This window comes from Phaethon lepturus, unplaced genomic scaffold, assembly GCF_000687285.1.
Source record: "Phaethon lepturus isolate BGI_N335 unplaced genomic scaffold, ASM68728v1 scaffold48513, whole genome shotgun sequence".
NCBI classification, from domain to species: domain Eukaryota; kingdom Metazoa; phylum Chordata; class Aves; order Phaethontiformes; family Phaethontidae; genus Phaethon; species Phaethon lepturus.
Window position 1 is genome coordinate 96554 of NW_010529318.1, and position 15020 is coordinate 111573.

A 15020-nucleotide genomic window follows, 5' to 3' on the forward strand; every position below is an offset into this window, starting at 1 on the left:
CAGGAATGTGTTTGGCATTTGAATTTGCTGAATCTCAGAATGGTTGATGTTGAAAGGAACCTGTGGAGATTGTTTAGTCCAACCTCCTTGCACAAAGTAGGGTCAACTCAGAGCCTGCCTCAGGGAGCAGATTGCCAAGTACCTTATCCAGTTGGGTTTTTAATTCCCCAAGGGTGGAAACTCCACAACCACTCTGGGCAACCTGTTACAATGTTCAATTATTCATAAAGTAGAAGAGCCTTTTTCTTACATTTAAATACAATTTTCTGTATTTCAGTCTGTGCCCATCCCATGCTTCTGTGCATGGATTAGGATTAGTCTTCAGTTTGTACTATAGACACATTACCTCCATTGTTCTCTGTGTATTGCATTATTTTCCTTCTTTTTTTTAAAATTGTTTCTGAAAAAGACAAATTATAATTGTGGCCTTTGCACAGAATACATAAACTCTTCTATTCCTCTGTTTTACCAGAAATCTCATTAACATCATGTTCTGGGAGTTCCAGTGATATATTTGTGGGTGGGATCTTCCTGCTATGATCAAATGAGGAAGCTGATGATACTTAGCACAGCAAAGTTGCTGTTTATCAGACGTGTACCTAAAGTGCATTTTCTCAGAGAGATTATCTTTGCGACTTTTTTGTGAGCGATGATGATAGCATAGAGTTTATTTGCACAAATTAAAAAAATGACTGGAATACAATGAATGTTACTGCATGTGCAAAACTGGAAAAACATTTTGCAGGAGGATAGGCAAAGAGCTTGCACTCCATTTCAAGCATAATAGTTGTAAAATTTTGTTCTTTTTATAGCGATTCTCTTGTTTCGAAGAAAGTACCTCTGGCCTTTTCTGTCACTTTTAAGCAGCTGTAAAACTGTTAACCAATGTTATTATCAGAAAACAGTATACTTTTTGGATGAGAGCACGTGAATGGTAGATTGGTCATTCATTTTGGCAATTGAAGAAAAAGCAGTAACCTCCAGTAGTCAAATCAAACAGCAAGCAGGATTTGACAAGCCTGTATAGTGCTGTTGAAACCTTCCTGAAATTAATTCCAGAACGTCTCCTCCTTTACTCTGGGTAGTTGGTGTCATATTGCAAATACGCTATGAACACTGAAAGTAGTTTGTTCTGGGAATGATGATTTATGCTCAGTATGTGTTTCTTTGGGGTGAAATTCAAAAATTCTTCTCCTCAACTTTGTCTTTCTAAACCATCGGTTTCTGTCCAGCAGTTGTTTTGCATATTTAAAAAGGCAATTTGGAAAGATAGTGTTGTTTCAAAAAGTTTTTCATTGAATTCCGGATACTGGGCCAGCTGATCCTTTCAGTGGATTATTCCTCCCAAGGTCTTTTAATACAGGTTATTGAAACTAATTTGTATGTGTATTTTGGGAAGATAGAACACGGCTGTTTGTGGTTTTAGTTCCTTCATGAAGAACTGTATTAAGCTCTCTCCAGACAATTTCTATGCACAAAACATTTCTCCAAGACTGCAGCCAAGGTTATATGTGATCCAAAAATCAGCTATCAGCACATAGTAGTAAACGTGTAATAGCTAGTGCAGCATGCTAGGGACACAGGAAAGATACACAAGAAGACGTCTGCAGATGTGCATGACTAAGTAGTGGCTCTGGTGTCAAAATTTATGCTAATAATCTTAATTTACTATACCTGGCAAGCCAGCTGGTCAGGAGCCAGGATGGCCTTGAGTAAGGCACTTGTCACATAAAGTTAAAACATTTGTTGCATTTTCTTTTATGACCATTTTATCTATTTTATTAGTTTTTTATGCTTTGCCAATGACAGACTATGAAAATCATACAAGTAACAGTATTCCCCTCTTGATCCTACCTTCTCCCTCCCTCAAAGTCTTCACAGCAAACCCACCTTAGCTGGCTTCAGCTCCATCATTCATTCCATTTAACTTTTCTAGATCATGCAGAGACTGTCTTATGACTTTTCTTTCTCTGTCTGTCTCCATGCATCCAGAGCCTCTCTGTATTTTTGTTCTTGATAGCTTGAAGGTGATTAAAGTCCTGCAGCTGTCAGTTCTCTTGACAGAATGTTTCTCTAAAGCATGTTCCAAAGATCACTTGAACACATATTTTTTTAACCATTTGTTAGTATAACTCCAGTTTCTTTAAATGGAACAGGAGTGTTTCATCCATTCCCCCCACTCAAATCTAAACACTTTTAAAAGCTCTTCCAGATTGATGTCATACACTTTGTAAGACAGTCGTATTTATGGAGGTAATCTCTTCCTTGCTTTCCATCCTCAATTTCAGCAATGTGTAATCAATATTGCTGATTATTGACATTCAGTAAATCCTCGTGAATAAATCCTGAGCCATAACACTAAGAGGGAGAATTCTGGGAGAGGTATTTCTGATAGAAGTATATTTGTTAAATGGTTCTGGGTTTTTTTGGCTGCACAAGTGCGCTTCTATTATCTTCTGAAAAAAAATTTAAATACTTGTTAGTTGCTTCTGGCTAGGAGTGATTCCAATCCTTCTGGAATTTCCTTGTGTTTCCTTCACTAATTACAGTCATTTGTACAGTCCTATCTAAAATTGGATTTAAATTCCCTGACTTCCTGAGTCAAGTTTTCCTATTTGTACAGTAAAGAAGGTAGCAAGGATCTGGGAACACTAATAGTAATTTATATGATCCTGAAAACTGGCCCATTTCTAGTTTGTAAAATCCATGAGAACATTTAACAGAAAAGAAATTTAAATATCCTTGAGTTCTCTTATGTGCTGTAATGGTTTGTTAGGTCTCAGCTTCTCACTTTTGAACTGTGTTTCTGTTTTCATTAAGGTGCCAGTGGCTTACATCTTACTAAACATGAAAACTTTCATGGTGGCTTAGATGCAATATCAGTTGGAGATGGGTTGTTCACTATCCTGACAACACTTAGTAAAAAAGCAACAACAGTGCAAGTGATGCTTCAGCCAATTCTTACCTACATGGCCTGTGGGTACATGGGAAGACAAGTAAGTTCCCTTAGGTCTGCTGTGCTTCAAGGGAATTTTAGGTTAGTTGATACTGTAACCTATAATAAGCTCAGAAAACTGAACCAGTGCTATATAAAAGAAATGTTAACATTTTTCCAACCTCACTTCACTTTGGTGCTGAAGTTCAGAAGCCTCCCTCTGTTGCCATGGTGGAGGGAGAAAGAGAGAGTTTCTGTAAGGACATTTTGACATTTCCATGAATGTTCCTGGCTAAAAGCTTGAGGGTGAATTGAATGTTTTATTATGTTCACGTGGGAAACACATTTATTGTGTTCATATTAGTGGGTATTTTAAATACTCAATATTCTTATTTCCCTTCAGCTGCTTACCCTAGTAGCTTGATCTTTTCCTTGCCACAAAGACTTTCTCTACATAGGAATGAACCATATGGAGCATGATACTGCTGTTTTGTGCTAGAGGGGTCAATTAGGGAGACATTTCCTCTCTGGGGTTTTTGTGTACTAAAAGAGCAGACAAATGCATATTTCTGTCATTAATTTTGCATGGAAATGTATTTCTTAACTTTTTCTTCTAGGGTTCTCTCGCCACTTGTCAGTTATCTGAGCCACTGCTCTGGTTCATTTTACGAGTGTTGGATACAAGTGAGGCACTGAAGGCCTTCCATGATATGGGTAAGAATGTCTTTTCTTTAGCTGCGTCGAGTAAAAGGTTTATTGTAGATTCTTTGGCACTTAAAGAAAAAATACAGATACATGTTTGGAGGACCAAATTTACTAAATAGGCCATTGCTTGCTTAGAATCTATTGCAGGCTTCTGAACAGTGTTCTCCACCCCCCACCCCCCGGTTATACACAGGTGGTGTTCAGCTTATTTGTAACAACATGGTAACGAGCACAAGAGCTATTGTTAACACAGCAAGAAGTATGGTTTCAACTATTATGAAATTTCTTGATTCTGGTCCCACCAAAGCAACAGACAGCAGTTTGAAAGCTCGAGTGCTAGCTTCTGAGCCTGATAATGCAGAAGGAATTCACAATTTTGCACCTTTGGGTAAGTAATACTTCTTTCTCCTACATAAATATTCAGATCACCAGTGGATATTAATCAAATTCTTAACAAAAAAATACTGTGATAGTGTCAGATGTTGCAGTACTATTAAATCTTCTAAACAGAGGGGTTGCTGGTGTTTCAAGATGTTGGGGAAGGAGGTTAACCCCTCCTCCACAGGTAGTAAGAGCTTGCGTGGATAGGGGAAAGAAAGAAGGGGAATGATCTGTATCTGATGTAGTCATGCATCAAGGGTGGGCTCCTTCTCCCTAGGTCAGGGGCTAGCCAGTTCCAATGCCACAGACAAAGACTCGCTGATTTCACTTAAGGCACATCAGATTTGATGGAGCTGTTACAGAAGCATAGCAAAGCTCAATGACACAGAATGAGCCTGAGCTAGGTCGGAAGCTGGAGCGTAGGGCCGATATTGCTGATGCTGCTCTCACACATGCACCCAATTGCTCCGATGTTGCCTGCGTGAACGTTTGTTAGAATTGCAATGCTGTTTTGGTATCAATACAATGGCTGCCACTTAACTAAAATGCATGTGTTTTTAACATGTGGAGGTACTCTTATATCTTACAAAGGCTCCTCTTCACTACTAGTGTCTTAATGTTTTCTGTTGCTGCTCACTAGCCTAATGTAGCCCATGAATGTGTTCATACAGTGTGCCTCACTGTCACGAGGGGAGAAAGAAAGGATTATTTTTTAAATTTCTGGGAAGATTGTCAGGCAAGAGAGAAATCTATTCAGTCCTGTCATTCAAATTTAAGAGTGTAAAAAATAATGAAATTAAACAAAAAAAGTTTATTTGACAGAATAGGGGTTTGTTAGAAATCTACATTGTTCTTCACAAATTCCTAAAAGGTAAATTTAACAATCCTGTAAACGTTGGTGCTTGATTACTTTAAGTAGTAAATCCTAAGCATGTATGGTGGTGGGTTCTTGCACGCCTTATCTCCCAGCTTGCGAAGTGCTGCAATTCTTGATGTTCTGCTGTGAGTGCATCTGTCTTAATATTTTGCTTTCAGTCAGGAGTATGCTTTTGAAATTAACGTTCTGGTTGTCCTCACTTACTACACTCTGATTCTTATCATACAGTGTTCTCTGAGAGACGAACTCGATTAATTTGGGATGAAAGTCTATCAAAATGTGTCCAGGAATTCACCTCCAGCTCCTACTAGGCATTCAGTCATGGGGCCAGGCTAGAGCTACTTTAAAGTAAAATACCCCGAGTACCTGTAGTTTGAATCGCACAGATCTGGTCTTGTTGTGCCATACTATTTGCTAAAGAAGACATAGCCTCTATCTTCTGAGTTCATTCTTAACTCATGTTAAGATGAGAAAAATAAGCAGCTGCTGTGATCTGGGTTTTTTTTTGATTCTGATGTCTTTTTTAGAAAAAGGTTTTTATGTGAAACAAACCTTTTTGGAGAACAAAGTTTGCAGATTTTGGTTGTAAAGTCGTTTATGTTATCATCATATTATTTAAACCTTTAAACCCTTCATTATGTTAACTATCGACTAACTAAGTTCAAGTTCTAAGTACAGTGTTCAACCTGCACCTTTTTGGTTAGTTTGGTTTTGTAATGAACAAAATCTTTCTCTTGATGGAAAGTTTAGGATTTTGGTAGCAAGGGTCTCCCTAGCAAATTTTCAAGCACATGCATATGAATATGTAAACTACCTGTTGTAAAATAACCTGAATAAAAAAAAAATATCTCAGCAGTTGTCATTATTACACATGGATTGTTATCAATAAGCTGGACCAGGTGAGATAAGAAAAAAAAAGTGTTTTCCACAGTTCAGGTTGTAAATTAACCTGTATTTTATTAATAAATATTAATAATTGATGTTAATGGTGCTGGTTTTGAAGGTTCCATCACCTCAAGCAGTCCCACTGCCCAACCTGCTGAAGTGCTGTTACAGGCTACTCCTCCCCACAGACGAGCTCGGTCTGCTGCGTGGTCGTACATATTTTTACCTGAGGAAGCTTGGTGTGACCTCACGATTCACCTTCCCGCAGCTGTGCTGCTCAAGGAGATCCACATCCAGCCTCACCTGGCCTCTCTGGCGAGTAAGTAGATTCACTGACACTGATGCCAGTTTGAAAATTCAAAGGGCAGGATTTAGAAATGGTACAAAAAGTGCAGTCAGAGGAACTAAAGCTGCAGGTTGTCTGAATAGCTGTAAAAAGTTGAAAAGCTTGTTAATTCTGCTTTCCTTGAGAATTGGAAGGCTCTGCCTCTGCTTGATTTCGTCTATCTCAGTCCATGTTTTGTGGTGTTAACTTTAAATATGACAAAAAACTTGTGAAACTTTTCATGAAATACTGGTCAGGGTCTTCAAGCAAAATGGTTCTGTGTGGTGGTTGGAGTAAAGTACGAGATCTTCAGCTCTTATTGTCATAGCTCTGCTACAGGAACACGTGGCATTTACACTGACATGACTTTTCTTCATCTTAAGTCTTTGAAATAAACTGTGTACACCATATATCAAAATGCATATGCATTTAAACATATAGCATCGCACAGGTCAAATATTCCAGCTGCAGTTCTGTAGTAGTGTTTGCCCGAGATCATTTCAACCATCTTGTTCTGTATGTTTTAAGAGGGATACATGTTTAACACTTCAAAGATCTGTACTGGTTTGAATTTTAATAGTATTAAACCTTCTTATCTTACTCTGTAGCTTGCCCTTCATCAGTATCTGTTGAAATAAGTGCAGATGGTGTCAATATGTTACCTTTGTCAACTCCTGTTATAACAAGTGGTCTCACGTATATAAAAATCCAGCTGGTAAAAGCTGAAGTTGCCTCAGCTGTCTGCCTCCGTCTCCATCGCCCTCGGGATGCCAGTACGCTAGGCCTCTCTCAGATCAAACTGTTAGGCCTCACGGCCTTCGGAAACACCTCGTCTGCAACTGTCAATAATCCTTTCCTTCCCTCAGAGGATCAAGTCTCTAAAACAAGGTAAACTTCTAGTGTCAATGGCCAGAGGCATGTTTGTGCCAGTTCATGCTTTTGTCTCTTTTAATGATGTTTTCTGCTTTGAGTCAGATCTTTCGGTAGCAAACTGAAAGGGTACCTGTTTTTGTAGTTGAATTTTAACATTCGCAGAATGTTTCAAATACCTTAGAAAACTTGCCTTTTTTCTTTTCTTTTTTTTTTTTGCCTTTTTCCTTTTTTTTTTTCCTCAGAAGGCAAATATAAGCAGTACGTCTCACTTGTTTGGTAGCATGCTTAATCTGCATATATAAAAGGGTGTGTTTCATCTCTGCAATGGTGTAAGAGTACAAAGGATGGGAAAGCATTCAGAGTTGTATTCTGTGTTTTTAATGGGTAGGCAGTTGTCAGAAAAATTGAAGTAGCAACATATTTCTTATCCCTACTGAAGTCAAGAGAGTTGCATAAGTATTGGAGCAGGAATAGAAACAGGACAACGGGATGTTTTATGGAAGTCATATCTAATACTGCTGTTTGCAAACATTTGTGAAATAGGAACTGAATGTAGTTGTGATTCTGGCATATCAGCAAGATTTCTTTTTGAAAGGTTTTATTTGGTTAGGTAGCATCTTGAGTTTCGTACTAATTTTTAAAATGAAAATAAGTAAACCCTTAAGGATTAAAACCAAAAAAGACTTAAAGTTTTCCAACTTTGAATTTAATTTAATGAGTGAATTTTTGAGATTTCCTGGTTCTGAAATTAAGCTTACTAAATTGCAAAAATTCATTACTCTGAAATATTTCATCTTGGAACCTTAACGTTTTTCAAATTCATAAAAGAGCAGGAGAAAGTCTTAAAAACCTTTCTTCTTTGGTGCAAAAAATGTCAAAGAGAGTAAGTAAATTCGGAGAACGTATGAATACTGTCCAGTGTACATTTGATAAAAGCTGTATAACTGAAATTGGTCTTTGATCTTCAATAGCAGTGAAGTAAATTTTCATAGACAAATTCTACGATTGCTATATTTGTACTTCAAAAAAGCTTATCTTAAAATCACACAAAAATAATCAGTATCTAAAGAAAGAAGATGAGTGTACATTCTTCATGTCTTGAAGTGTTTTATTGTGGCTTTCAGCTTAGTTTAGTAAGTGTCTCAATAAAGTAGTGGTAGTAATATGATAGATATAGTCAATAAATTGCGATACAATTTTGTTTTAGACATAACAGAAAGCTTGGTTTTTTCTGAAGTGATAAATATTTAGGAGTAAATTATTCCTAAAATAGAAGTGTAAACTTCATTTAAGGTTTGTATGCAAAGAATAAGAGAGAAATGGGGGAAATACAGTGGCTAACACATTTTTAATTTCCTCACTTTTTCTGTGTGCTTTTTAAGCACACAGGTTCACTGTAATTTATTGCAGATGTGTATGACCCTAAAAGTTTTTAAAATCAGGGAAACTGTTTGGGTGTATAATTTTAATGCCAACCAACTATTGCAGAATCTTGACCTTAAATAGGCACCATTGCATTTATTCATAAGTGAGGGAGTGTCCTGTTTCATGTTTCACATTTATGTTTTGGCCAGCTCCTTCTAATGTTTTAAAAAAAACCAATTAAACAAACCAACACACCCTCCCTGCTACCTTCCCCCTGTATAAACACCTTCCCTTCCACCTTCCCCCCAATAGGTTGGCCCTGTTGGAAGAAATACATATGTGAATAAAGAAATCTTGAGAAACTTTATTACTAAAACTTGCAGGCTCTTAACTTTTCGTACACATGAACCTGTCCTTTCTTACAACATTAAGCCAATGATTACAACAGCATTACTAATGTATATTACATTTTGGTCTTAAATTCAGTTATTTTAATTTGCTTTTCTCAGATGGTGTCTGATCATGTCACAGCAGTTTTCTGCAGTACTTGTCCTAGAATCTAATGCAGGTAGTTATGTGTTAGATGCAAAATAAAATAATAAGAAAGTTATACATGAGCTCATTTTCATGTTTTCCTTTTCAGTATTGGATGGTTAAGATTATTACACCACTGCCTCACTCACATAAGTGATTTAGAAGGAATGATGGCTAGTGCTGCAGCACCCACTGCTAATCTGTTGCAGACATGTGCTGCTTTACTGATGTCACCTTACTGTGGTATGCATTCTCCAAACATTGAGGCTGTGCTTGTAAAAATTGGGCTTCAGTCCACCAGAATAGGCCTAAAATTGATTGACATTCTGCTAAGAAACTGCTCAGCATCAGGGAGTGATCCTGCAGGTGAGTGCAATGTTTTTCTTTTCAGTTGTTGCTTAAAAATGTTGCTTGTATAAATGTACAAATATAGTGTGTTTGCATGTTACTTTCTGATTCTGAATTTGGGTTGCCAGAACTTGCCGTTGCGGTTTGTTATGCTTCTAAATATCACAATCTTTGCATGTGGGTAGTTCTACAACAGTAAAGCAGTGCAACCAGGTTTGTTTTGGTTTTTGTGTAGAATAGATAACAAGGTGAATGTTTCGAAGACACAAGAGCAGAACATGCAATATATTGTAAGCACATCTTACCACAGATACTATGTCTAGATGTTTCAAAATAAAGAGCATCCATGAGTAGTGTTAAGGAGAACAAATGCACCAACATTTGGGCAGTAATAGTCTGTAGGACAGTATAACATTGAAAATATTTACAGGTGGAGGCACATAATCAAGACACTCAAACAACTGGTCTGTGTCCCACAGGGGAAATTTTGCAGTAGCTCTTCTGTTAATGCACTAGGGGGGTTTTGTGTTTATGATTCCATACCACTTTGCTTTGCTCTTTTGTGGCTTTTCAGTGAATGAAAACTGAATTCATGTTTTTCCTGTTTTGAAGTTGCTGACACTAACAGAAAACACTCTTTTCAAAATGGCTTCCATGATTTATTTTTCCATAAATGAGTTAACATTTCAGTGTAGCCTACTGTCTTTTGCTGGAATGCTGTTAGATAAGAGAGTAGTTTCCTACAGGGCAGGACACAAACACAGTGAGAAGAAGATAAATAGGAATCCTCTGCAATCCTCGGCATTAATCCCATTGATGGAAATTGGAGTTAAATAAGCTTCCATTTTGAAATAAATGTTTTCTTCTATGAAGCAAGAGGTTTGACAGCTCTATTGGAATTAGTCATGTCTTTTGGAATATATGGAAGAAAATCCTACTAGTTAAAGGTTTAAGTCCTGTATCTGATGAATGTTGCAATGATTTTTCCTTTTACAGTAAGGCTGAACATTGACTGTATTGAACATACAAAATGCACAGATTTGAGATAGTGGTGTGTATGAGAATTGCATTCTTATGTTACTGGCAAAACTCAATTCAATGTTAATATTGCAATTCTATAATAATTTCATTAGTACTTTTAAAAAAATACATATGTAAGTACTTCTATTATTCCCCCCCCCTTTTTTTTTTTAATGCGGCAAGATCTGAATAGCCCTTTACTGTTTGGAAGATTAAATGGTCTCTCTTCTGACTCCACAATAGACATTCTTTATCAGCTTGGAACAACTCAAGACCCTGGAACAAAAGATAGGTAATGTTATTTGGCTTCTCATGTGGAAATACATAAAAAAATAATCTGCTAAATAGTGGCTTGGTGTTACTGCAGAAAAACAGACCTTTTAAAAATCTGATTGTTATCAGGTAGCAGAAATGTGAAGAAGCTTTCCACCTTTCCCTCCTAGCCCGTTGCATCCTTGGCAGAGAATGCTGTCCTCCTTTTTTTGCTCTTACAAATGTGATTAGAACTTTCAGTGTTCAACTGACTTTTCTCTGAAATATTCAGAACTCAAGATACCTGCTATGTTTTCTTTCTCTGTAGAAAGAAAGATTACATTTGGCTTTCCAAGATAAGTGTTTTTAACTAATTTTTCCCGTTAGTGATCTAAGTCTTGAGAAAACGGGGTTTGATCTCACTCTTGAACTTTGCCTCAGAGGAAGAGATAAATGTGTAATTGAGATTACTAAAAGACAGCAAGCTAATTTGGTTTTGAGAGTTTCTTTGACCCTTTATAATGTTCTACATCATCTTGCCTTCCAGAATTCAAGCATTGCTGAAATGGGTCAGCGATTCTGCAAGAGTTGCAGCTATGAAAAAAAGTGGCCGGGTCAGCTATATTTGTCCAAATAGCTCAACAAGAGAGTATGGTCTTTTGATGCCATCTCCTTCCCATTTGCATTGTGTAGCAGCAATTTTGTGGCATAGTTACGAATTGCTTGTTGAATATGATTTACCAGCGTTGCTGGACAGAGAACTGTTTGAGTAAGTAAAGCAAAGTTTTGCACTACATCCTTTTTATAACTGAATTATTTTGTTCACTGAAATGATATGACTTGAAGTGTGCTCATTGTGAAATACTAACGGAAATTGTCATCCCTGAAGCTAATTGATAGAGTGAATTCTTAAAGATATCTAAACAGGTAGTTTTGTACTTCTAAACACAAACCTGCACTTAACATATTCCAGGTATAATTGTGTTTAAAAACAAAAATCCAAAACAAAACAGCAAATCCATGTATATATTTGAACATATGTGAAAGGTAAACTATTGCATGGGATTTTTTTGGGTGTGTGTGTGAATGGATAACTGAGTTGTTCTTGTCGAAATTGTTTGCAGTAATTTTCACCTGTAAATCATGATCTTAATTAGTATCCTATTATAGAAACATTATTTTATTATTCATGGTATCTATAACTGATAGCTAAGAGCTGGGGGGGTGGGGGATTGTTTTTTTGGAATCACCACTTTTGTTCCAGCCATAGTCTGATTTGAAAGAAACAAAGCATAAAATCTTGAGTGAATCTTGAACTATGAATTTGCTGCATGTTGCTCGATTTTTGAAGAAAAGTTCATCCTTTTTAAAGAAAAGGTCACCTAGTGCAACATGATGGTCTTTAGGTACATGACTACAAGCTAGATCATTTCCAAAGACACTTCAGTGATATTGTCATAATAAATAATTCTTAATGCAAAATGAGCTTGTTCCTTTTGGGAATCAACTTAAGGATTTTAAATTGCAGGTCAATTAATCCTTTCAGGAATACATTTTAACAGAAATACATTTTCAGGATGGGTTTTAACAATTTTAACATTTGAAAAGGAAGAACTTTAATAAAAATAGACTTCCTAAAATGGATTACCCATTTAGATTTATAAAAATATAAAAGAGGGTTTCACAACTGAATTCCTGTCTTTTGGAGGAGAGTGTATTGTTTTCATCACAGGATGAAATGAAGGAATACTAATAAAACTATTGTACCTAGTTTGTGTATGCATGTTGCAATGTAGCCCTGTTCCTCTACGTCCTGCCAAATCAATCTATAATTCATATCAGCCAGTGTCTGGAGCAAATTATAAAATAGATTTTTAATAAATGTAGAAGGATTGTTGTCAGACTTATAAGGGTAAATAATTCTTCTAATAAAAATAACTTCTCGTGTAATCTTCATCCTCTTTGATATTTTAACTTTGAAATATTTTCATTGATTCTAGCTATAACTCCTCATTTCTCCTTCATGTGATATTTTAACTTTTCTCTTGGATATATTTTCCCATCATCCCCACCCTCCTTTTCAATACTTCTGCTTGGGCCAGTGAATACTAATTTATTCCTTAGTTATCTTTAAATATCTACTTGGAAAATAATCTTATTTTTCATAGAGCATTAACTTAGCCCAAAATTTTTGGCAGAAAGATTGTGTGAATATATAGTTGGAGAAGAGCTTAAGTGTAACTTTATTACATGTGGACTTTGGGAAATTGTGACTGTTTTCCCAAAGTTACGGGTTGTTTGATCACTGAGATGACTTCTTCAACGTCCCCGTCTTGAAGAGGGTTTTTTATCAGCCATTCACTAGACTGGTGATAAAGCTAACTTTTGGTTAGACCCATGTTCTGTTCTAGACTCTTAGAGTCCCTTAGACTAAACATAGAATAACATTTCCATCCAGAAGACAGAAAAACAATCATTGTCTTCAAATGGGAATGTGATATATGGTTTTATATCCAAACTTATTTAAAAACTTAACATTGAAATGGAACAAAGTGTGTGTTCACCTGTGTATGTAAAGGTTAAGATAATGTAACTTACGTAGGGTGTCATGGTACTGTGAATGCAGTTCAGAAAATTGTGGGGGTTTTTTTGTAAAATACTTCACCTACTCTGAACGAGTCTGTATGAAGAAATTACGATTTCTCTGTTTTAAAAATACCACTTCTGAAATTTAAGCTGAATAATGGGAGCTTTTGCATTCATGTGCCTTGGATTAGAGTTCAAGCACTTAGTATTTGGATGGAAGTGACTTCAAAAATAGGTGGAATTTGAATATCTCTGAGGAATAATTCTGTTGTTAACTCATGTCCGAAGTTCAGGTTGAGTAAGGATAGCAAGGGTAACAGTCATTCAACCAACAACATTGTTGCTGCATTCAATTTTTTGGTAACATCTTTAGGTAGAACTCTAATAAAACAAATTTTTAAAATTTTTGGAAATGTGTTAAAATACTTTAAGTTCTTACAAAGGATTAAGAGAGCTTTATGTAAATGAGTGTGTGTGATCCTAGTAGCTGCAGACTGAGGAGCTGAAAGCACAGAGGGGTTGCAGTTGGCTCAAAAACGCATGAATTGTGTGACAACTGTCAAAAGACTGAAATCCTGTCTTTCATGTGCAGCATGCCAAAAAAAAGTCAGCTTATTTCTATTTTAAATACAGTATGATGAAAGAAATTTAAACATAGGGTTGAGGAGTGCCTTTTGGGTAATGAATGTCTTGCTGATACTGTGATCCAAATGAGGCTTTCAAGCTCAGCTCGGTGTGTTTTACAACAGCTTCTACAATAGGTAATTGTAAATGTAGAAACATGTTTTATGAACTAATGAAGAAAAGGGACTGTGAGTGGCAAACTATGTGCTGACATGATTTTCTGTCTTCTACAGGTCACTCTTTAACTGGTCCATGTCTCTTCCCTGCAACATGGTTTTGAAGAAAGCTGTTGATAGTTTGCTTTGCTCAATGTGCCACATCCACCCAAATTATTTTTCCTTACTCATGGGATGGATGGGTATCACTCCTCCTCCAATGCAGTGTCAGCACAGACTGTCCATGACTGATGACAGCAAAAAGCAGGACCTTAGTTCATCCTTAACAGATGACTCTAAAAACGCACAAGCCCCTCTTGCACTAACAGAGTCTCACCTGGCTACTCTTGCTGCTTCATCTCAGTCTCCTGAAGCTATCAAGCAATTACTGGACTCAGGTTTGCCTTCACTGCTTGTAAGAAGTCTTGCTAGTTTTTGCTTTAACCATACTTCTAGCTCTGACTGCACTGCACAATCAATGGATATCACCCAGGACAGGCTCAGGAGGCATCATGTTCCACAGCACTTTAATAAAATGCCTATCACGGCAGACCTGGTTGCTCCTGTTCTCAGGTTTTTGACAGAAGTTGGCAACAGCCACATGATGAAGGATTGGTTGGGTGGCTCTGAAGTCAATCCATTGTGGACAGCACTTTTATTTCTGTTGTGCCATTCTGGTGCTACTTCTGGAGGACACAATGTGACAGCACAACAGACCAGTGCAAGATCTAGCTTGCTTTCTTCAACTGTAACAGCAGGGTTGACCACTCAGCAGCGGACAGCAATTGAAAATGCAACAGTTGCTTTCTTTTTACAGTGCATTTCTTGCCATCCTAATAACCAGAGACTTATGGCACAGGTGAGAGAGAAAAAAAAAAAAAGTTTTCTTTATTAATAACTACAGCCAACTTTTAAAACGTTTTTTTACTTTTTTTTTAGCTTTCTTTAAAAGAAAATTTTTCTAAGCTGTCATTGACTGGAAAAGTTTTGTATTGTTAGCTTGTTGGTCTGACATTGAAAAGCATAAAAATGTTTTGGCTTGTCTGTCCAGTCCTATGTACAGATTTGTATTCCTCTTAGTTTAGAGGAATAAACTTTAGACCAAAATACTATATATATATAGTATATATATATACACACACCCTTTTTTTTATA

At 36.7% G+C, this 15020-nt stretch overlaps 1 protein-coding gene across 1 annotated transcript in view; it reads left to right on the forward strand.

Moving 5' to 3' along the window:
• BIRC6 (baculoviral IAP repeat containing 6) overlaps positions 1-14724 on the forward strand; it is a gene marked incomplete at its 3' end in the record, with an annotated part of 95893 nt that extends 81169 nt beyond the window's left edge. The window contains exons 46-54 of the mRNA XM_010283892.1: positions 2821-2996; positions 3553-3649; positions 3834-4028; positions 5902-6102; positions 6717-6996; positions 8990-9246; positions 10432-10540; positions 11048-11269; positions 13944-14724. Coding sequence (XP_010282194.1) covers positions 2821-2996; positions 3553-3649; positions 3834-4028; positions 5902-6102; positions 6717-6996; positions 8990-9246; positions 10432-10540; positions 11048-11269; positions 13944-14724 — 2318 coding nt within the window. The remainder of the gene's footprint in view (positions 1-2820; positions 2997-3552; positions 3650-3833; positions 4029-5901; positions 6103-6716; positions 6997-8989; positions 9247-10431; positions 10541-11047; positions 11270-13943) is intronic.
• Between the last annotated feature and the right edge of the window lie 296 nt (positions 14725-15020).